Source organism: Oncorhynchus nerka, unplaced genomic scaffold, assembly GCF_034236695.1.
Source record: "Oncorhynchus nerka isolate Pitt River unplaced genomic scaffold, Oner_Uvic_2.0 unplaced_scaffold_1103, whole genome shotgun sequence".
Lineage (NCBI taxonomy): Eukaryota > Metazoa > Chordata > Actinopteri > Salmoniformes > Salmonidae > Oncorhynchus > Oncorhynchus nerka.
Window position 1 is genome coordinate 137,986 of NW_027040215.1, and position 24,727 is coordinate 162,712.

Consider the following 24,727-nt stretch of genomic DNA (forward strand, 5'->3'; position numbering starts at 1 on the left):
CCTTTATAGTGCACTCCTTCTCCCTTTATAGTGCACTCCTTCTCCTTTATAGTGCACTCCTTCTCCCTTTATAGTGCACTCCTTCTCCCTTTATAGTGCACTCCTTCTCCCTTTATAGTGCACTCCTTCTCCCTTTATAGTGCACTCCTTCTCCCTTTATAGTGCACTCCTTCTCCCTTTATAGTGCACTCCTTCTCCCTTTATAGTGCACTCCTTCTCCTTTATAGTGCACTCCTTCTCCCTTTATAGTGCACTCCTTCTCCCTTTATAGTGCACTCCTTCTCCCTTTATAGTGCACTCCTTCTCCTTATAGTGCACTCCTTTATAGTGCACTCCTTTTCCCTTTATAGTGCACTCCTTCCCTTTATAGTGCTCCTCCTTCTCCCTTTATAGTGCACTCCTTTTCCCTTTATAGTGCACTCCTTCTCCCTTTATAGTGCACTCCTTCTCCCTTTATAGTGCACTCCTTCTCCCTTTATAGTGCACTCCTTCTCCTTTATAGTGCACTCCTTCTCCCTTTATAGTGCACTCCTTCTCCCTTTATAGTGCACTCCTTCTCCCTTTATAGTGCACTCCTTCTCCCTTTATAGTGCACTCCTTCTCCTTTATAGTGCACTCCTTCTCCTTTATAGTGCACTCCTTCTCCCTTTATAGTGCTTCTCCTTTTCTCCTTTATAGTGCACTCCTTCTCCCTTTATAGTGCACTCCTTCTCCCTTTATAGTGCACTCCTTCTCCCTTTATAGTGCACTCCTTCTCCCTTTATAGTGCACTCCTTCTCCCTTTATAGTGCACTCCTTCTTCCTTTATAGTGCACTCCTTCTCCCTTTATAGTGCACTCCTTCTCCCTTTATAGTGCACTCCTTCTCCCTTTATAGTGCACTCCTTCTCCTTTATAGTACACTCCTTCTTCCTTTATAGTGCACTCCTTCTCCCTTTATAGTGCACTCCTTTTCCCTTTATAGTGCACTCCTTCTCCCTTTATAGTGCACTCCTTCTCCCTTTATAGTGCACTCCTTCTCCCTTTATAGTGCACTCCTTTCCCTTTATAGTGCACTCCTTCTCCCTTTATAGTGCACTCCTTTTCCCTTTATAGTGCACTCCTTCTCCCTTTATAGTGCACTCCTTCTCCCTTTATAGTGCACTCCTTCTCCCTTTATAGTGCACTCCTTCTCCCTTTATAGTGCACTCCTTTTCCCTTTATAGTGAACTCCCTTTATAGTGCACTCCCTCTCCCTTTATAGTGCACTCCTTCTCCCTTTATAGTGCACTCCTTTTCCCTTTATAGTGCACTCCCTCTCCCTTTATAGTGCACTCCTTCTCCCTTTATAGTGCACTCCCTCTCCCTTTATAGTGCACTCCTTCTCCCTTTATAGTGCACTCCTTCTCCCTTTATAGTGCACTCCTTCTCCCTTTATAGTGCACTCCTTTTCCCTTTATAGTGCACTCCCTCTCCCTTTATAGTGCACTCCTTCTCCCTTTATAGTGCACTCCCTCTCCCTTTATAGTGCACTCCTTCTCCCTTTATAGTGCACTCCTTCTCCCTTTATAGTGCACTCCTTCTCCCTTTATAGTGCACTCCTTTTCCCTTTATAGTGCACTCCCTCTCCCTTTATAGTGCACTCCTTCTCCTTTATAGTGCACTCCCTCTCCCTTTATAGTGCACTCCTTCTCCCTTTATAGTGCACTCCTTCTCCCTTTATAGTGCACTCCTTCTCCCTTTATAGTGCACTCCTTTCCCTTTATAGTGCACTCCTTCTCCCTTTATAGTGCACTCCTTCTCCCTTTATAGTGCACTCCTTTTCCCTTTATAGTGCACTCCTTCTCCCTTTATAGTGCACTCCTTTTCCCTTTATAGTGCACTACTTATGACCAAAGCCCAAGTAGGGTGGCAGGTAGCCTAGCGGTTAAGAGGTTGGGCCAGTAACTGAAAGGTTGCTGGCTCGAATCCCCGAGATGACTAGGTGAAAAATCTGTCGATGTGCCCTTGGGCAAGGCACTTAACTCTAGTTGCTCCTATAAGTTGCTCTGGATAAAAATGTAGGGCACTATATAGGGTCCCATTTGGGACACAATCCTTGACTGTAGGTTAACCCTTATTAAAGGTGACTGCTTGGAAAACCAACGCACTAAACCAGCCAGCTACTTAGAAAAAATCCTTTTAAGAACTTATCAGAGCTCCACCGCCTCTCTGGAACATCCAGCAGAGTAGATAGATACACTTTGTAAAGCTATTGATTATTATCACCCTAATGTGAAAATCCATTCGCAAAGGAAGACACAAGCTTTTTCCCCCAGCAGGATTTCCATTTCATTAACTTCTCCCTTTTACTTCCTTGCTGTTCTTCACTATCTTTCATCTCTCCACTGTTGCCTCTCAACCGATCCCTGAGACTGTGGAGCAGACCTGGGTTCAACTAGTATGTGTTTTCTTTCACATACTTTGAGTGTTTGATTTGAACCTGCCTGGAGTGCCAGCTAGGTGGGGTTTGCACTTTTGGTACTATTATATTGGTCCCGTTGCTCTACGCCAGGTCAATCAGGCTCATTTGAAATATTTGAAAGAAAACGGATACTATTTGAAACCAGGTCTGATGCCCTGAAGTTTTGTATCCTTTACACACATCTGTGCCAACATGATCCTTACTGTGCTGGACATATCAAACGCCATCCTTTCAAACAAGAACAAGTGTCCAGCAACAACGGTCAATGTGAATGACTAACCAGGCCAGTGCAGTACAGCTCGGCACGGCTCAGTAGTGTGAAACGGGTATTAGAGTACTGTATGTGTGGGTCTGACCTTCCTCTACACAGCAGGACCTGTCACACTCTATGTATTATATGCTTCACAGGAGGTTGGTGGCACCTTAATTGGGGAGGACGGGCTTGCGGTAATGGCTGGAGCGGCAATCAGTGGAATGGTATCAAACACATCAAACATATGGTTTCCATGGTTTCCTGGTGTTTGATGCCATTCCATTAGCTCCGTTCCAGTCATTATTATGAGCCGTCCTCCCCTCAGCAGCCTCCTGTGATACGCATGTATTATGTATAACTATAATGTTATATATTATGTATAACATATTGTGTCTATATCTTACCATCATCACACAGCAGGCCCTGTCTTCCGTAAGGGCAGAGACACACAGCTTCCTGGTGGGACTTGGGGATACAGGTGGCTCCGTGACCACAGGGGCTCCACTCACAGGCTGTGAACTGGCAGAGCCGACCAGAGTAGAGAGGAGGGCACTCACAGAACCAGTCCTCTGCATCACTATACACAGGGAGAGATAGAGACAGACACACACAGAGAGGAGAGATCATTAGGACCAAGGGGAAATGGACCCTGGTAGTTCTAGTGATGTGTTTCTATCTAGGTACAGGAGAGAGAGAGAGAGAGAGAGAGAGAGAGAGAGAGAGAGAGAGAGAGAGAGAGAGAGAGAGAGAGATGATCAAATAATCGACAACTTCATGAATGAAAACACTGTATTAAACTCTGTGATGAATCAATAGAGACGAGTTAAGACATGAACAATATCTCCATCAGTCCCAGACGGATAACATCCAGTATGACATACTGGAGCTCTGCAGAAAGGGGAGCTGCCGCGTTAGATGGATGGACTGGCTGGTTGAGGAGATGGACAGGTGTTATGTTATAGATTTAATTCAGATAACACATCAGATTCAACAGCAGGTGTGTGTGTGTGTGTGTGTGTGTGTGTGTGTGTGTGTGTGTGTGTGTGTGTGTGTGTGTGTGTGTGTGTGTGTGTGTGTGTGTGTGTGTGTGTGTGTGTGTGCGTGTGTGTCGGCGTGTGTGTGTGTGTGCGTGTGTGCGTGTGTGTCGGCGCATGTACATATGTGTGTGTGTGTTCTGCCTCTTTCAGCTCCTTACAAAAATGTAAACACATCTGCGCTTTCAGTGAATGCAGATAATAACCACTGTTCCAAACGACACCCTATTCCCTATGAGTCCTGGTCAAAAGTAGTGCTCTATATAGGGAATAGGGCACCATTTAGGATGCACATAATAACCTGCAGGAAACCAATGATTGGGAGTGGTTGAGCAAACAAATGGCCCAAAAAGTATACACATGACTCTCCTACCCTATCTCCTTCTCCTTTTCTCAATTCATATTCATGGCTTTATCTCTGGGTTGGAGAGGAAGTGGAGGCAAGGCTAGTCATATTATTTACACTTCATAAGCTCCTCTGTAAGAGGCACACACTTTCCAAAGGTATAATATCAGATAGAGAAGGCATTGGTGGGGTTTCACGTCTATAAATTAATAATGGGCCTTGAGCAGCCAGCACTGCGGGATCTATTTTCCTTCACTTTCTCCTCCAGAAACTGGCTTCTAGAAATTAAATATTTACCTTCTGTCGCCGGAATTTAGAACTGTTGGAATGACTGTATGGAACGCGGCTTAGAAGGAAGGGAAATAGACTGTAAAGTCGAGTCTTGTTTTCAGCATAAATGTCACACTGACTGTTAACAGTGGTAAATATTATCAGTCAAATAGCATCCTAACCCCTAATATACCTAACCCCTAATATACCTAACCCCTAATATACCTAACCCCTAATATACCTAACCCCTAATATACCCAACCCCTAATATACCTAACCCCTAATATACCTAACCCCTAATATACCTAACCCCTAATATACCTAACCCCTAATATACCTAACCCCTAATATACCTAACCCCTAATATACCTAACCCCTAATATACCTAACCCCTAATATACCTAACCCCTAATATACCTAACCCCTAATATACCTAACCCCTAATATACCTACCCTAATATACCTAACCCCTAATATACTTAACCCCTAATATACCTAACCCCTAATATACCTAACCCCTAATATACCTAACCCCTAATATACCTAACCCCTAATAACCCCTAATATACCCTAATAACCCCCTAATATACCTAACCCCTAATATACCTAACCTAATATACTACCCTAATATACCTAACCCTAATATACCTAACCCCTAATATACCTAACCCCTAATATACCTAACCCCTAATATATAACCTAATATATAACCCCTAATATACCTAACCCTAATATACCTAACCCCTAATATACCTAACCTATCCCCTAATATACCTAACCCCTAATATACCTAACCCCTAATATACCTAACTAATATACCTAACCTATAATATACCTAACACCTAATATACCTAACCCCTAATATACCTAACCCCTAATATACCTAACACCTAATATACCTAACCCCTAATATACCTAACCCCTAATATACCTAACACCTAATATACCTAACACCTAATATACCTAACCTATAATATACCTAACACCTAATATACCTAACCTATAATATACCTAACACCTAATATACCTAACCCCTAATATACCTAACCCCTAATATACCTAACCCCTAATATACCTAACCCCTAATATACCTAACACCTAATATACCTAACCCCTAATATACCTAACCCCTAATATACCTAACACCTAATATACCTAACCCCTAATATACCTAACCCTAATATACCTAACCCTAATATACCTAATATACCCTAACCTAACCCCTAATATATACCTAACTAACCCTAATATACCTAACCCTAATATACCTAACCCCTAATATACCTAACCTAATATACCTAACCCCTAATATACCTAACCCCTAATATACCTAACCCCTAATATACCTAACCCCTAATATACCTAACCCCTAATATACCTAACCCTAATATACCTAACCCCTAATATACCTAACCCCTAATATACCTAACCCATAATATACCTAACCCCTAATATACCTAACCCATAATATACCTACCCTAATATACCTAACCCCTAATATACCTAACCCCTAATATACCCAACCCCTAATAACCTAACCCCTAATATACCCAACCCCTAATATACCTACCTAACCTAACCCTAATATACCCACCCCTAAATATAACCCCTAATATAACCCCTAATATAGTGGCCCTAACCCTAATTCTGGCCCTATTTCTGTCACTACTTGAGAACTATTTCTGTCAAACTTGAGAACTTGAAACAGCGAGTGTCCTCTTTGATGATCTTCTTCATCTCCTTCCATGTGGTGGTCAGTGACGGCCTCGTCCCAGCTTCAGGTCAAAGGAAGTGCACTATATAGGGAATAAGGAGCCACCTGGGACGCGGGAATGAATGACCCAGTAATGTTTCTCAATGTGAACAGAAGTAATTCACACACTTATTTAAATAACAGCTGATGACTTGTTACAATGAATATTAAACTAAATTATGACATAGTAGGCAGTACATTTTATTTTTAAGAAATTGCTAAATGTTTTAATCTATTTTCATTAAAAGGTGAATATTTAACATAGTAAATGTTACCATAGTAGCATGTTAATCTCATATGTACTGTAGATCTAAGACCTGGTTGTATTGAATTTCCATCAGGTAATCGTATGTACATTCCAGGAGTGGCAGGTCACAGGAAGCTTCTGGAACACCACCCTAAAATAGATATTATGCATAATACTGTATGTAGTGCACTATATAGGGAATATGGTGCCAAACTCACTGCACTATATAGGGAATATGGTGCCAAACTCACTGCACTATATAGGGAATATGGTGCCAAACTCACTGCACACTGCACTATAGGGAATATGGTGGCACTATATAGGGGTGCCAAACTCACTGCACTATATAGGAATATGGTGCCAAACTCACTGCACTATATAGGGAATATGGTGCCAAACTCACTGCACTATATAGGGAATATGGTGCCAAACTCACTGCACTATATAGGGAATATGGTGCCAAACTATACTGCACTATATAGGGAATATGGTGCCAAACTCACTGCACTATATAGGGAATATGGTGCCAAACTCACTGCACTATATAGGGAATATGGTGCCAAACTCACTGCACTATATAGGGAATATGGTGCCAAACTCACTGCACTATATAGGGAATATGGTGCCAAACTCACTGCACTATATAGGGAATATGGTGCCAAACTCACTGCACTATATAGGGAATATGGTGCCAAACTCACTGCACTATATAGGGAATATGATGACAAACTCACTGCACTATATAGGGAATATGGTGCCAAACTCACTGCACTATATAGGGAATATGGTGCCAAACTCACTGCACTATATAGGGAATATGGTGCCAAACTTAGTGCACTATATGGTCCCCAACTTAGTGCACTTTAAAGGGAATATGGTGCCAAACTTACTGCACTATATAGGGAATATGGTGCCAAACTCACTGCACTATATAAGGAATATGGTTTCAAACTTACTGCACTATTTCTGGAATATGGTGCCAAACTTACTGCACTATATAGGGAATAGGGTGCCAAACGCACTGCACTATATAGGGAATATGGTGCCAAACTTACTGCACTATATAGGGAATATGGTGCCAAACTTAGTGCACTATATAGGGAATATGGTCCCAAACTTAGTGCACTATATAGGGAATATGGTCCCAAACTTAGTGCACTATATGGTCCCCAACTTAGTGCACTTTAAAGGGAATATGGTGCCAAACTTACTGCACTATATAGGGAATATGGTCCCAAACTTAGTGCACTATATAGGGAATATGGTCCCAAACTTAGTGCACTATATGGTCCCCAACTTAGTGCACTTTAAAGGGAATATGGTCCCAAACTTAGTGCACTATATAGGGAATATGGTCCCAAACTTAGTGCACTATATAGGGAATATGGTGCCAAACTTAGTGCACTATATAGGGAATATGGTGCCAAACTTAGTGCACTATATAGAGAAAGGGGTGCCATTTCAGACGTATACACAGTGTTTAGGGTCAGCAGGAACTAATGATGACACGATCATCAGCTGTAAGGTCAGTGTCCTGCTTTATGGGCCTCTGTTAAACATCAATTCCATTCTGATTGAGCTTTAACACACTGCTCAGTCAGGTGGTAGGCTTTAAGTGTTAACCACTCATGTGGCTCCTGCAGGATGAAGTGACCGCCACTCTCTTCACTGGCAACTAAATGTGTCTGACCTGTTATCTACAAACTGCCTCATGATGGTATGTCTGACCTGTTATCTACAAACTACCACATGATGGTATGTCTGACCTGTTATCTACAAACTACCACATGATGGTATGTCTGACCTGTTATCTACAAACTGCCACATGATGGTATGTCTGACCTGTTATCTACAAACTGCCACATGATGGTATGTCTGACCTGTTATCTACAAACTGCCACATGATGGTATGTCTGACCTGTTATCTACAAACTGCCACATGATGGTATGTCTGACCTGTTATCTACAAACTACCACATGATGGTATGTCTGACCTGTTATCTACAAACTGCCACATGATGGTATGTCTGACCTGTTATCTACAAACTACCACATGATGGTATGTCTGACCTGTTATCTACAAACTGCCACATGATGGTATGTCTGACCTGTTATCTACAAACTGCCACATGATGGTATGTCTGACCTGTTATCTACAAACTACCACATGATGGTATGTCTGACCTGTTATCTACAAACTGCCACATGATGGTATGTCTGACCTGTTATCTACAAACTGCCACATGATGGTATGTCTGACCTGTTATCTACAAACTGCCACATGATGGTATGTCTGACCTGTTATCTACAAACTGCCACATGATGGTATGTCTGACCTGTTATCTACAAACTGCCACATGATGGTATGTCTGACCTGTTATCTACAAACTGCCACATGATGGTATGTCTGACCTGTTATCTACAAACTGCCACATGATGGTATGTCTGACCTGTTATCTACAAACTGCCACATGATGGTATGTCTGACCTGTTATCTACAAACTGCCACATGATGGTATGTCTGACCTGTTATCTACAAACTACCACATGATGGTATGTCTGACCTGTTATCTACAAACTGCCACATGATGGTATGTCTGACCTGTTATCTACAAACTGCCACATGATGGTATGTCTGACCTGTTATCTACAAACTACCACATGATGTTATGTCTGACCTGTTATCTACAAACTACCACATGATGGTATGTCTGACCTGTTATCTACAAACTACCACATGATGGTATGTCTGACCTGTTATCTACAAACTACCACATGATGGTATGTCTGACCTGTTATCTACAAACTACCACATGATGGTATGTCTGACCTGTTATCTACAAACTGCCACATGATGGTATGTCTGACCTGTTATCTACAAACTGCCACATGATGGTATGTCTGACCTGTTATCTACAAACTGCCACATGATGGTATGTCTGACCTGTTATCTACAAACTGCCACATGATGGTATGTCTGACCTGTTATCTACAAACTACCACATGATGGTATGTCTGACCTGTTATCTACAAACTGCCACATGATGGTATGTCTGACCTGTTATCTACAAACTACCACATGATGGTATGTCTGACCTGTTATCTACAAACTGCCACATGATGGTATGTCTGACCTGTTATCTACAAACTACCACATGATGGTATGTCTGACCTGTTATCTACAAACTACCACATGATGTTATGTCTGACCTGTTATCTACAAACTACCACATGATGGTATGTCTGACCTGTTATCTACAAACTACCACATGATGGTATGTCTGACCTGTTATCTACAAACTGCCACATGATGGTATGTCTGACCTGTTATCTACAAACTGCCACATGATGGTATGTCTGACCTGTTATCTACAAACTGCCACATGATGGTATGTCTGACCTGTTATCTACAAACTGCCACATGATGGTATGTCTGACCTGTTATCTACAAACTACCACATGATGGTATGTCTGACCTGTTATCTACAAACTGCCACATGATGGTATGTCTGACCTGTTATCTACAAACTACCACATGATGGTATGTCTGACCTGTTATCTACAAACTGCCACATGATGGTATGTCTGACCTGTTATCTACAAACTACCACATGATGGTATGTCTGACCTGTTATCTACAAACTGCCACATGATGGTATGTCTGACCTGTTATCTACAAACTACCACATGATGGTATGTCTGACCTGTTATCTACAAACTGCCACATGATGAACACTTATGTCTGTGTTAAAATGTGTTCAGTGTAATATACAGTACATAGTCTACTTTAACAGGGGCATGTTGGATTTGTATACAAAATACACTATATATACACAAAAGTAAGTGGACACCCCTTCGAATGTATGGATTTGGCTATTTCAGTCACACCCGTTGCTAACAGGTGTATAAAATCAAGCCATGCAATCTCCATAGACAAACATTGTCAGTAGAATGGCTTTACCGAAGAGCTCAGTCACTTTCAATGTGGCACCGTCATAAGATGCCACCTTTCCAATAAGTCAGTTCGTCAAATTTCTGCTCTGATATAGCTGCCTCAGTCACCTATAAGTGCTGTTATTGTAAGTGGAAACGTCTAGGAGCAACAACGGCTCAGCCGTGAGGTGGTAGCCCACACAAGCTCACAGAACGGGATCGCCGAGTGCTAAAATGATTAGCGCGTAAAAATGGTCTGTCTTCGGTCGGAACACTCACTACCGAGTTCCAAACTGTCTCTGGAAGCAACGTCACCACAAGGACTGATCGGGAGCTTGATGAAGTGGGGTTCCATGGCGGAGCACCTACACACAAGTCTAACATCACCACACGCAATGCCAAGCGTCGGCTGGAGTGGTGTAAAGTTTGCCGCCATTGGACTCTGGAGCAGTGGAATCCTATTCTCTGGGGTGATGAATCACGCTTCACCATCTGGCAGTCCGACGGACGAATCTGGGTTTGGCGGATGCCAAGAGAACGCTACCTGCCCCAATGCATAGTGCCAACTGTAAAGTTTGGTGGATGAGGAATAATGGTCTGGGGTTAAGTGAAATCTTTATGCTACAGCATACAATGACACTCTAGACAATTCCGTGCTTCCAACTATGTGGCAAATGTTTGGGGAAGGTCCTTTCCTGTTTCAGCATGAGAATGCCCACGTGCACAAAGCAAGGTCCATGAAATGGTTTGTCAAGATCGGTGGGGGAAGAACTTGACTGGCCTGCACAGAGCCCTTACTTCAACCCCATCAAACACCGCTGGATTCTGGAACACTGACCCTGACCCTGTGCTCTGACCTCTTTCCCCCTCTAATGCTCCAGATGAAATGGTCTGCCGGCCGCCCAACAACCTGCCCATGATGGACCCTATTCCTCCTCTTTCTCCAGACCATTTGGAGACCTTCTGTTACCTCACCTCGCTCATCAACTCATGTTGGACCTGTCTTCAACAGAAAGTTGCACCCCTTCTGTGTATGATCCCTGATGTCAACAACTACAGACCAGTATCCCTTCTTTCTTTTCTCTCCAAAACTCTTGTGTGTCCTGTTGGCCAAACTCCCTATTTCATGGAAAATGACCTTCTTATCCAAATCAGTCAGGTTTCAAGACTAGTCATTCAACTGAGACTGCTCTTCTCTGATCACGGAGGCCCTGCACTGCTAAAACTCTCTCCCTCAATAGACCTATGATGATACTTTAACCATCAGATCCTCTCCACAAAATCCGAGTTGGGCATCTCCGGCGTAACGCTTGGATTGCGTCCTACCTGACATTACATGTATAGAATCTGTCTCCTCACCTTTTGCTCTCACCACAGCGTGGCTCTGTTCTAGGAATGGGTCCCTTGGCTCTGTCATAACCTCACATGGTCTCTCCTATCATTGCTATGCAGACGATACACAATTAATCTTCTCCTTTCCCCTTCTGATGACCAGGTGGCAATGCATCTCTGCATGTCTGCAGACATATCAGTGCTCAGATCACCTAAGCTGAATGTCAAGATGGACTGTCTTCCTCCCAATACATGATCTCATCACGGTTGACAACTCCATGTGTCCTCCTCCCAGAGCGTAAGAATTTGTCATTAACAACATTTTGTGGTGATTGTGGCCCGTTCTTGTAGACAGACAACAGCAGATAACCCTGTCACTAGGAAGCCTCACCCAAGGCACTTGTCATCTGTCTGGATTACTGCAACTCGCTGTTGGGGTTGCCTGTGCCATCTTCCTACAACTCATAGATGTTGTCTGGTGTTTTCCAAGAGTGGATGTTGTCCGTATTTGGCTTCCAGTTGAAGCTTGGGTGAGGCTCTCAAGACCATGGTGCTTGCCACGGAGCTGTGGGACGGCACCTCAGTACCTCCAGGCTCTTTACACCCAAACAAGGGCTCTGCGTTCATCCACCTCTGGATGCTCGCCTCCCTACCACTGAGTATTTGGTGCAGCCCAGTCAATAACTGTTCGGCTCTGGCCCCCAATGGTGGAACAAATCCCTTTATGCCAGGACAGCAGTCAATCAGAGACACCGTGAAACCCCACCTATTTTCAAATAGGATGTGGTAAAGTATCCTTTCCCCCTTAAAATATTTAGATGCACTATTGTAAAGTTTTCCTATGGATGTCTTAAGGTGGGCAAAGGATGTTTGTAAGTTCTGGACAGAGCCTGCTAAATGACATAAATGTAAATAAATGTAAATGTAAACACCTTTGGGATGAATTGGAACACTGACTGCGAGTGAGGCCTAATCGCCCAACATCAGTGCCCGCCCCCTCTAATGCTCTGAATGGGCTGAATGGAAGCAAGTCCCCGCAGCAATGTTCCAACATCTAGTGGAAAGCCGTCCCAGAAAAGTGGTGACTGTTATAGCACACAGCTATTTCATGGAAAATGTCTGTAAGAAGACAAAGATAGCGTATCTCTCTAAGATAAGCAGATGTCTGCCAAACCTCAATACCATGATGACCTTATTATATCGGACATTCGGCTCTGTCTGCGTCCCAAATGGCACCCTATTACATGTATAGTGCACTACTTTTGACCAGGGGTCTGGCAGGGAATAGGGTCCCATTAGGGAGTCAACCTCTACTAATGAAGTGGCAGTTGTAAGGCTCAGATCTAAAGACATGTCAGATGATGACTGTAGTCCAATACACTCTGTGAAATGCTGCCATGGTGGTTATTTGTCATTAATACAATGATTGTGGTGATTGATTATGTAGACAGACAGACAGGATAATGTAGTAGACCTCACCCAAGCCATTTGTCTATATATGGGGGTTGTGTATCTTCCAATAGGATGTTGTGTGTTTCCAATAAGATGTTGTGTATTTTCCTATAGGATGTTGTGTATTTTCCAATAGGATGTTGTGTATTTTCCAATATAATTTTATGCATTTTCACATAGAATGTTGTGTATTTTCCAATAGGATGTTGTGTATTTTCCAATAGGATGTTGTATATTTTCCTATAGGATGTAGTGTATTTTCCAATAGGATGTTGTGTATTTTCCTATAGGATGTTGTATATTTTCCTATAGGATGTTGTATAATTTCCTATAGGATGTTGTATAATTTCCTATAGGATGTAGTGTATTTTCCAATAGGATGGTGTGTATTTTCCTATAGGATGTAGTGTATTTTCCAATAGGATGTTGTATATTTTCCTATAGGATGTTGTGTATTTTCCTATAGGATGTTGTGTATTTTCCTATAGGATGTGGTATATTTTCCTATAGGATGTAGTGTATTTTCCAATAAAATGTTGTGTATTTTTCAGTAGGATGTTGTCGCTCTAGATAAGAGCGTCTGCTAAATGACTTAAATGTAATGTTAAATGTGTATTTTCTAATAGGATGTTGTGTATTTTCCTATAGGATGTTGTATATTTTCCTATAGGATGTAGTGTATTTTCCAATAAGATGTTGTGTATTTTTCAGTAGGATGTAGTGTATTTTCCAATAGGATGTTGTATATTTTCCTATAGGATGTTGTGTATTTTCCTATAGGATGTTGTATATTTTCCTATAGGATGTAGTGTATTTTCCAATAAGATGTTGTGTATTTTTCAGTAGGAAGTGTATTTTCCAATAGGATGTTGTATATTTTCCTATAGGATGTTGTGTATTTTCCTATAGGATGTTGTATATTTTCCTATAGGATGTAGTGTATTTTCTAATAGGATGTTGTGTATTTTCCTATAGGATGTTGTATATTTTCCTATAGGATGTTGTGTATTTTCCAATAGGATGTTGTATATTTTCCTATAGGATGTAGTGTATTTTCCAATAGGATGTTGTGTATTTTCCTATAGGATGTTGTATATTTTCCTATAGGATGTTGTATAATTTCCTATAGGATGTTGTATAATTTCCTATAGGATGTAGTGTATTTTCCAATAGGAATAGGATGTAGTGTATTTTCCAATAGGATGTTGTATATTTTCCTATAGGATGTTGTGTATTTTCCTATAGGATGTATTTTCCTATAGGATGTGGTATATTTTCCTATAGGAAGTGTATTTTCAATAAAATGTTGTGTATTTTTCAGTAGGATTTTCTCTAGATAGGCTAAATGACTTAAATGTAATGTTAAATGTGTATTTTCTAATAGGATGTTGTGTATTTTCCTATAGGATGTTGTATATTTTCCTATAGGATGTAGTGTATTTTCCAATAAGATGTTGTGTATTTTTCAGTAGGATGTAGTGTATTTTCCAATAGGATGTTGTATATTTTCCTATAGGATGTTGTGTATTTTCCTATAGGATGTTGTATATTTTCCTATAGGATGTAGTGTATTTTCCAATAAGATGTTGTGTATTTTTCAGTAGGATGTAGTGTATTTTCCAATAGGATGTTGTATATTTTCCTATAGGATGTTGTGTATTTTCCTATAGGATGTTGTATATTTTCCTATAGGATGTAGTGTATTTTCTAATAGGATGTTGTGTATTTTCCTATAGGATGTTGTATATTTTCCTATAGGATGTTGTGTATTTTCCAATAGGATGTTGTATATTTTCCTATAGGATGTAGTGTATTTTCCAATAGGATGTTGTGTATTTTCCTATAGGATGTTGTGTATTTTCCTATAGGATGTTGTATATTTTCCTATAGGATGTTGTATAATTTCCTATAGGATGTAGTGTATTTTCCAATAGGATGGTGTGTATTTTCCTATAGGATGTAGTGTATTTTCCAATAGGATGTTGTATATTTTCCTATAGGATGTTGTGTATTTTCCTATAGGATGTTGTGTATTTTCCTATAGGATGTGGTATATTTTCCTATAGGATGTAGTGTATTTTCCAATAAAATGTTGTGTATTTTTCAGTAGGATGTTGTCGCTCTAGATAAGAGCGTCTGCTAAATGACTTAAATGTAATGTTAAATGTGCATTTTCTAATAGGATGTTGTGTATTTTCCTATAGGATGTTGTATATTTTCCTATAGGATGTAGTGTATTTTCCAATAAGATGTTGTGTATTTTTCAGTAGGATGTAGTGTATTTTCCAATAGGATGTTGTATATTTTCCTATAGGATGTTGTGTATTTTCCTATAGGATGTTGTATATTTTCCTATAGGATGTAGTGTATTTTCCAATAAGATGTTGTGTATTTTTCAGTAGGATGTAGTGTATTTTCCAATAGGATGTTGTATATTTTCCTATAGGATGTTGTGTATTTTCCTATAGGATGTTGTATATTTTCCTATAGGATGTAGTGTATTTTCTAATAGGATGTTGTGTATTTTCCTATAGGATGTTGTATATTTTCCTATAGGATGTTGTGTATTTTCCAATAGGATGTTGTATATTTTCCTACAGGATGTAGTGTATTTTCCAATAAAATGTTGTGTATTTTCCTATAGGATGTTGTATATTTTCTTATAGGATGTAGTGTATTTTCCAATAAAATGTTGTGTATTTTCCTATAGGATGTTGTATATTTTCCTACAGGATGTAGTGTATTTTCCTACAGGATGTTGTATATTTTCCTATAGGATGTTGTGTATTTTCTAATAGGATGTTGTGTATTTTTCAGTGGGATGTAGTGTTTTTCCTACAGGATGTTGTGTATTTTCCTATAGGATGTTGTGTATTTTCCTATAGGATGTTGTGTATTTTCCTATAGGATGTTGTGTATTTTCCTATAGGATGTTGTGTATTTTCCTATAGGATGTTGTGTATTTTCCAATAGGATGTTGTGTATTTTCCTATAGGATGTTGTGTATTTTCCTATAGGATGTTGTATATTTTCCTATAGGATGTTGTTAATATCTGTTAGGTGTGTTGTGTGGTTTTCATGCACTACTTTCAGCCTGAACTTTAGATTGTTTACGTGCTGCATGGCGCTGAATAGTATTTACTTGAACTGCATCTTACAACACATGATTGTCTGGAAGGCATTACATTTACAGTATGTGGTTAGAGGTCAGAATGACGTTGTGTATATTGGCGTCTTATTCCACCACTGCAGGGCCAGCGATAAACATCCTGGAGCTTTAGCTGGGCAGTATTACATACAGACGCGTTCTTAATCTTTTGACCCAATGCCCAGCCAAAACGTAAAGTTACCACTGTTACGGTGACCAAGGCCAACTAAGCAGCTAAAGTTTCCTGTAGCAGTTTCAGCGAGTCAAAGCTGCAGAATCCGAAGCGGGAAACCGTGCCAGATGGATGGGTCATGATTCTGTTGAACCGAGAACAAAACCTGATGACCAGCTATAACCGTCCGCCTCCACTTTACATTTCCCTGCTTTGATTCAGCAGGGCTTGTTTCAACAGGGTTATTTGACATGTTTTATAAAATCACCCGTGGTACTGACAGCTTATTATTTTTTACTTGTCAAATGTGTGTGTGTTGGAGAACACTGTGAAATATGGAGAACATCTTAACCCAGTTTGATCATGACCTCGGTAGCTATGCCTTGCAGTGACTCCATTTGACAAGTTTCAGGGAGTGAATGTATGGTATAGTTTTATAATGTTGGGTGCAGTTTGTGTTTCATGAGGAAACTGAATGTATCATTGAAATGAACACTGCATTCTGAATCAATTCTGAATTCAAAGTAAAAACCTTTGGGTGGATATTTCTTGTCTTTGTACATTTTATCTCAAAAGTGTTTGCAATAAGTAGGTGATTAAGCCAAACTGACTAAGGCAATAGACTACAAAGCTAAATCCCATCAATAGCTGCATTTAAAACACCAACTTGGACTTATTTTGAAGCCTTGAGACAACTGAGACATGGGATTGTGTATGTGTGCCACTCAGAGGGTGATGGACAAGACAAAAGATTGAAATGCCTTTGAACGGGGTGTTGTAGTAGGTGCCAGGCGCACCGGTGTGTGTCAAGAACTGCAATGCTACTGGGCTTTTTACACTCAACAGTTTCCTGTTTGTATCAAGAATGGTTCACCACCCAAAGGACATCCAGCCAACTTGATACAACTGTGGGAAGCATCAGAGTCAGCATGGGTCAGCATCCCTGTAGGGGGGTGCAACTCTATATTAGAAAGGTGTTTTTAATGATTGGTTTACTCAGGTTATGACATTGGGCACCACACAACTTGATTACTGAGAGCTCATCTGACAGAGATATCATGTGCAGGCCAATCCATTATTCAGTAGTTAATCTGCTACTCAACAGATGAAATATGTAGCCTTTAATAATGAATAGCAGTGTGTTTGTTTGTGAGGTTCCTGTAACGTTCTTGTCCTTCTATGGGAGAGGAGACCTTTATGTGTGGAACGGTGTGCTTGTGTGTGTGGAACGGTGTGCTTGTGTGTGTGAAACAGGGTGTGTTTGTGTGTGTGGAACGATGTGCTTGTGTGTGGAACGATGTATTTGTGTGTGTGGAACAGGGTGAGTTTGTGTGTGTGAAGCAGGGTGTGTTTGTGTGTGTGAAACAGGGTGAGTTTGTGTGTATGGAATGGTGTGTTTGTGTGTGTGGAACGGTGTGTTTGTGTGTGTGGAACGGTGTGTTTGTGTGTGTGAAAAAGGGTGTGTTTGTGTGTGTGAAAAAGGGTGAGTTTGTGTGTATGGAATGGTGTGTTTGTGTACGTGCATGTGTGTGGGTTCACACACAGATAATATGATATGTGTGTATGTGATTTACATATTCACAACAATCACTAAACATAAACACACTTTGTAATCAAATGATTGCGTGAAGGTAAAAATGGGAAAACCCTTTTGTTACCACCCATATTTAATGTAATCAAGCCTCTGATTACAGCAATTAAGAACTAAAGTGTGTGTCAACCCTACCACATCCCCTTATCCATCCACACCTTCACTACATCTGGTAGCCATTCCACCCCAGCCAGCCAGCCAGTCAGGCACCAGCCAGCCACCAGCCAGCCAGGCAACAGCCAGCCAGTCAGCCATCAGCCAGCGAGGCACCAGCCAGCCAACCAGCCAGGCGCCAGCTAGCCACCAGCCAGCCAGCTAGCCAGCCAGGCAGCCAGCCAGCCAACCAGCCAGGCACCAGCTAGCCACCAGCCAGCCAGCTAGCCAGCCAGCCAGCTAGCCAGTCAGGAAGCCAGCCAGGCAGCCAGCCACCCAGCCAGCCAGTCAGGCAGCCAGTCAGGCAGCCAGCCAGCCAGGCAGCCAGCCAGTCACCAGCAAAGCAGAGTTTTAACAAGACTTCTTCTGCTGCTTTATTAAAGAAGGTAACAGTTTACAATAAGTTTCCTCAAGGATGTATTCGAGGGTCCCTTATCTTTTGTGTGGATTCCATGAATTTAGGACATTTCAAAACACAACAAACAGAATGAACATACCCATACAATAACTTATTAAAACAGTAGCCAATTGATCTATAATTCAACTCCTACACTTCTTTTGAATGTATATGTCCTCCAGAATTCAAAGACGTTTCTGCAACCAACTCTTTAATGAGTCATTTTCTTTCTGAAGTATCCTTAGGGGAACGTTGTACATTATCACTATAGGCTGCAGCATTGTCTGATTATAGGCTTGAGTTCCAAATGGTACCCTTTTCCTTTTATAGTGCACTACTTTGGACCAAAGACCTATGGGCATAGGGTGCCATTTGTAGGGAATAGGTTGCCATTTGGGACGTATACATAGTCTTTGTTGGTTCCTCATTGAGAATTCGGCCTAATGATTATTCCTAGGACCTTGAGTTGTTTCTTTTATAAACTACAGACAATGTGCAATGTTCAGTCTTAATAATAATAATAATTATTCACTGCAGGTAGATTGTATGTTTTCAAATTCTATAAGAATATATATATATTTATATATATGTATGTTTTATATAGAGATTTTTATTACAAGTAGAATCCAAAGATGCTGAGCCGAAGACATTTATGATAAAACACAATTCTATCATTAGATCTCAGTAATATGCAAATGTCGACAGGCTGTAGAAGACAGAACGATGACATTAAGACAGGAAGCAATCAAATCGCCAGCCATTATGCCCACAGCCAATACTTTAACCATCTGGTATTATGCCAGAGCCACCCGGGTCAATTGACTGAATGAAGATTGCTCTGTGAACTCTCTATAACCCTACACCAGCTATGGGGTTCAAGAGGGTTTGGCACCGTGTTGGAATATAATTCACACTCATAATTAACAAAGCTGACTGACGGTAGAGCTTTGCGTATGGCAGCCTTGATGATCTGACCACAAAATATTATTAACCTGATTTTGTTCATTTGTGTTAAGTATTCAATTAGCAAAAATATATTTAAAAAATTGATTAACAATGTCAGCGTGTAGAGGGTAGAGACTCAATATAACCTTAGCTATTTACTGAATTACCAGGCTAGGATCCTGGTCAAAGACTCTTAAGATAGTGGACTGAAACATGGCTGATAGTATGAGTGGTAAGACTCTTAAGATAGTGGACTGAAACATGGCCGATAGTATTAATGGTATTACTGTTAAGATAGTGGACTGAAACATTGCTGATAGTATTAATGGTATTACTGTTAAGATAGTGGACTGAAACATGGCTGATAGTATGAATGGTAAGACTGTTATTAAGATAGTGGACTGAAACATGGCTGATAGAATGAATGGTAAGACTGTTAAGACAGTGGACTGAAACATGGCCGATAGTATTAATGGTATTACTGTTAAGACTGTGGACTGAAACATGGCTGATAGTATTAATGGTATGACTGTTAAGATAGTGGACTGAAACATGGCTGATAGTATTAATGGTATTACTGTTAAGATAGTGGACTGAAACATAGCTGATAGTATGAATGGTAAGACTGTTAAGATAGTGGGCTGAAACATGGCTGATAGTATGAATGGTAAGACTGTTAAGACAGTGGACTGAAACATGGCTGATAGTATGAATGGTAAGACTGTTAAGACAGTGGACTGAAACATGGCCGATAGTATTAATGGTATTACTGTTAAGACTGTGGACTGAAACATGGCTGATAGTATTAATGGTATGACTGTTAAGATAGTGGACTGAAACATGGCTGATAGTATTAATGGTATTACTGTTAAGATAGTGGACTGAAACATAGCTGATAGTATGAATGGTAAGACTGTTAAGATAGTGGACTGAAACATGGCTGATAGTATTAATGGTATTACTGTTAAGACTGTGGACTGAAACATGGCTGATAGTATTAATGGTATGACTGTTAAGATAGTGGGCTGAAACATGGCTGATAGTATTAATGGTATTACTGTTAAGATAGTGGACTGAAACATGGCTGATAGTATTAATGGTATTACTGTTAAGATAGTGGACTGAAACATGGCTGATAGTATGAATGGTAAGACTGTTAAGACAGTGGACTGAAACATGGCTGATAGTATTAATGGTATTACTGTTAAGACAGTGGACTGAAACATGGCTGATAGTGTGAATGGTAAGACTGTTAAGATAGTGGACTGAAACATGGCTGATAGTATTAATGGTAAGACTGTTAAGATAGTGGACTGAAACATGGCTGATAGTATGAGTGGTAAGACTGTTAAGATAGTGGACTGAAACATGGCTGATAGTATGACTGGTAAGACAGTGGACTGAAACATGGCTGATAGTATGACTGGTAAGACAGTGGACTGAAACATGGCTGATAGTATGACTGGTAAGACAGTGGACTGAAACATGGCTGATAGTATGACTGGTAAGACAGTAGACTGAAACATGGCTGATAGAATGAATGGTAAGACTGTTAAGATAGTGGACTGAAACATGGCTGATAGTATGAATGGTAAGACTGTTAAGATAGTGGACTGAAACATGGCTGATAGTATTACTGTTAAGATAGTGGACTGAAACATGCCTGATAGTATTAATGATATTACTGTTAAGATAGTGGACTGAAACATGGCTGATAATATGAATGTTAAGACTGTTAAGACAGTGGACTGAAACATGGCTGATAGTGTGAATGGTATGACTGTTAAGATAGTGGACTGAAACATGGCTGATAGTATGAATGGTATGAATCAATACACTGCGATATGGCCGGCCCTCTAGCCTCACATTACCATTAACCTTGATGTACCTGGACCTTCATTAAGAGTCCATTACTACTAATCAATGTAGGAAGATCATTTTTTTAAAGACCATTAGGTGACATTAAATAGATCTGGTTAATTCAGTCTTTTACTTTTAGCTCTCAGAGACAGTATTTCAAAACACTAATATTGTTTTAAAGACGACTGAAATATCCACATGGTCATATCCTACCTGACACAGGTGCCTCCATTGCGGCAGGGCAGGTGCTGACAGACAGGTGTGTCACAGTTGTGGATGTTCCTCCCTCCCAGTGCCTCTCCTGCTATGTAGATGTCCTTATTGTTGACCTGCAGCTCCCTGATACAGCCTACAAAACCTGTCACCTCCCTGGTGCTGGCAGGCTGATCCCTATGGGAGGGGATGTCCCCCAGGAATATAGGCCCCAACGCTACCTGGAAGGATGTCACAAAGACAAATGTATGCACATGTTCAAAGGCAGGTAGGAAGGTAGCAGGGGAACATGTGGGTGCGCGCACACACACACACACACACACACACACACACACACACACACACACACACACACACACACACACACACACACACACACACACACACACACACACACACACAGGTTATCAGCAATGCCTGTTTGGTCTTCTATATACAGTCCATGTGCTTCACTGTATACTTCATTACATCACAGTTCCATGTAAATTACTACAGACATTTAGTCAGTTATGATATACACTGTACAAAACAGACTGACCAGTTGAATCCAGGTGAAAGCTATGATCCCTTATTTATGTCTCTTGTTAAATCCACTTCAATTAGTGTAGATGAAGGGGAGGAGACAGGTTAAAGAATGATTTTTAAGCCTTGAGACAATTGAGACATGGATTGTGTATGTGTGTCATTCAGAGGGTGAATGGGCAAGACAACAAATGTAAGTGCCAGTGAATGGGGTATAGTAGGTGGGGCCAGGCGCACCGGTTTGTGTTAAGAACCGAAGCGCTGCTGGGTTTTTCACACTCAACAGTTTCCCGTGTGTATCAAGAATGGTACACCAGTCAAACGACATCCAGCCAACATGGGCCAGCATCCCTGTGGAAAGCGTTTGATAACTTGTAGATTCCAGGCTCCGAGGACAAAAAGGGGGAGGGGGGTGCAACTCAATATTAGGAAGGTGTTCCTAATGTCTGGTATACTCAGTGTAGACAAGACCTGCTATGGTAATCAACAAAACAAATCTTCAGGTAAGGTAAAGTGTGCCTACGTCACAAATGGAACCCTATTTTCTACATAGTGCACTACTTTTAGTGCACTACTTTTAGTGCACTACTTTTGACCAGAGCCCTATGGGAAGTAGTACATTCTTTTGGGAATAGGGTGCCATTTAGGATGCAAATCAGGTGTTTTCTGGATGTGAATCCAGTGAACTGACAACTTATCCTCCTTAACGGTCAATTTAAAGCTGCAATAAGTACATTTTCTGGGCAACCCGACCAAATTCATAGATATGTCATTCTCATTGAAAGCAAGATAGATCTGTTCTATGTGCTCTATTTCTATGCACCCCGGTCTTAAGTTTAGTTTTTGCGCCTTTTACTTTCATTTTTTTTACACCAGCTTCAAAACAGCTGAAAATACAATATTTTTGGTTATGGAAAAGATATTTCAAAGCGGTTTAGTACAATGATTCTCTACACAATACTTGCTTGTTTTGTTACATAAACTCAAATCAGGTGAACTATTTACATTTTAGCAAACCAGGAAATGGTGGAGCACTTTCTGCATAATGCATCTATAACAAGTGAGCTATAATTGTTTTGCTACAAAAAAATAATATTGCAACTCAAGTTTGTTTGAAATCATTCATGCTAGACATGTTAGGCTTCAGAGTTATAACCTGAGGTATTTTCAGTTAGATAGATATATACACTGAGTGTACAAACATTAAGAACACCTTAATATTTAGTTGTACCCCCCCCCCCCCAAACATTCTTGATACACACAGGAAACTGTGTAGCATGAAAAACCCAGCAGCATTGCAGTTCTTGACACAAACCGGTGCACCTGCCTACTACTATCATACCCCGTTCAAAGACACTTAAATAGTTAGTCTTGTCCATTCACCCTCTGAATGGCACACACACAATCCATGTCTCAATTGTCTCAACACTTAAAACGCCTTCTTTAACCTGTCCTCTCCTCTCATTTACACTGATTGAAGTGGATTTAACAAGTGACATCAATAAGGGATCATAGCTTTCACCTGGATTCACCTGGTCAGTCTAAGTCATGGAAAGAGCAGCTGTTCTTCATGTTTGTATAGTGCATGTTTGTATAGTCCAGGGTCCATAGAGGCCACTATATAGGACAAAGGGTGCCATGAAGCTCTTGAGTCAGATAACTGGGTTTACCTCGGACACGGGCTGGAACAAGGATTCCTCCTGACGTTTCACTGTTCCATTATCTACTGCTATTTCAATCATACATGACCCTCCACTCCTACCGACAGGCAGCCCATATCTGTGGAGAGAGAGGGAGAGAGGGAGGAAGGGAGGGAGGGAGGTAGAGGGATAGAGAGGGAGGGAGGGAGGGAGGAGGGAGGTAGAGGGATGAGAGAGAGAGAGGTCAGGAGAACGAGAGAGGGGGAGAGAGAGAAAAAGAGAAAAGAGAGAGGAGAAAGAAAGAGAGGGTTGGGAGAAACAAAGGAGAGAGAGGGGGGAGGAGGAAGAGGAAGAGAGAGAGAGAAATAAACACCAGAAGAGAGAGCAAGAGGAAGAAAGAGGGACAGCAAGGGAAGAGAAACCTCATAAGAATATGCGGTATTCACAATAAATCCATTTAAGCATGAAAATTATGCAGACTTGGAGAGAGGCGACTAAGAGGAGGCTGAGAGGAGAGAGAGGGCTCAGTAATGGAGCTAGTATAACTGTCTGTTGGTTCCAAATACACTGTGATTGTGTTCCAAATGGCAACCCTATTCTGTACAGATGCAGGATCTTGATTTGATCACTCTTTTATTACTGAGAATGTTCCTGCACAGCAGGAAACGCAGATAAGCTTTGTGATTTACATACATTTACATAAATTCACTGAAAACCCACGGTTATATTAACAGTATTACACCTTTTATGTAGCCTACGTTTGGCCAAGTACAAGTCTTACCACCGATCAAGCAACATTATGGACTAAACGTTCAAATCCTGTTTCTGCAGGATTATTTTGCTGTGAGAATCCTGGTCAAATTAAGACTCTCCATCTGTACATAGCGCACTACTTCTGACCAGGGCCTATAGGGCTTGTAGGGAATAGGGGCCATTTGGGACATAGTCTCTGTTTTGCAAAAACACTCTGCTGCCATTCCATAAACAGAGAGCCTAGACACGAGCCCTGGTCAAAACTAGTGCA

General features: G+C 40.9%; 1 protein-coding gene across 1 annotated transcript in view; it reads right to left on the reverse strand.

Moving 5' to 3' along the window:
* The window catches only part of LOC135570105 (protein eyes shut homolog), a 61,309-nt gene extending 37,449 nt beyond the window's left edge, over positions 1-23,860 (reverse strand). The window contains exons 1-3 of the mRNA XM_065016170.1: positions 23,734-23,860; positions 21,542-21,762; positions 3,100-3,272 (exon numbers count right to left, since the gene is read on the reverse strand). Coding sequence (XP_064872242.1) covers positions 3,100-3,272; positions 21,542-21,762; positions 23,734-23,805 — 466 coding nt within the window. The 5' untranslated portion in view covers positions 23,806-23,860. The remainder of the gene's footprint in view (positions 1-3,099; positions 3,273-21,541; positions 21,763-23,733) is intronic.
* Between the last annotated feature and the right edge of the window lie 867 nt (positions 23,861-24,727).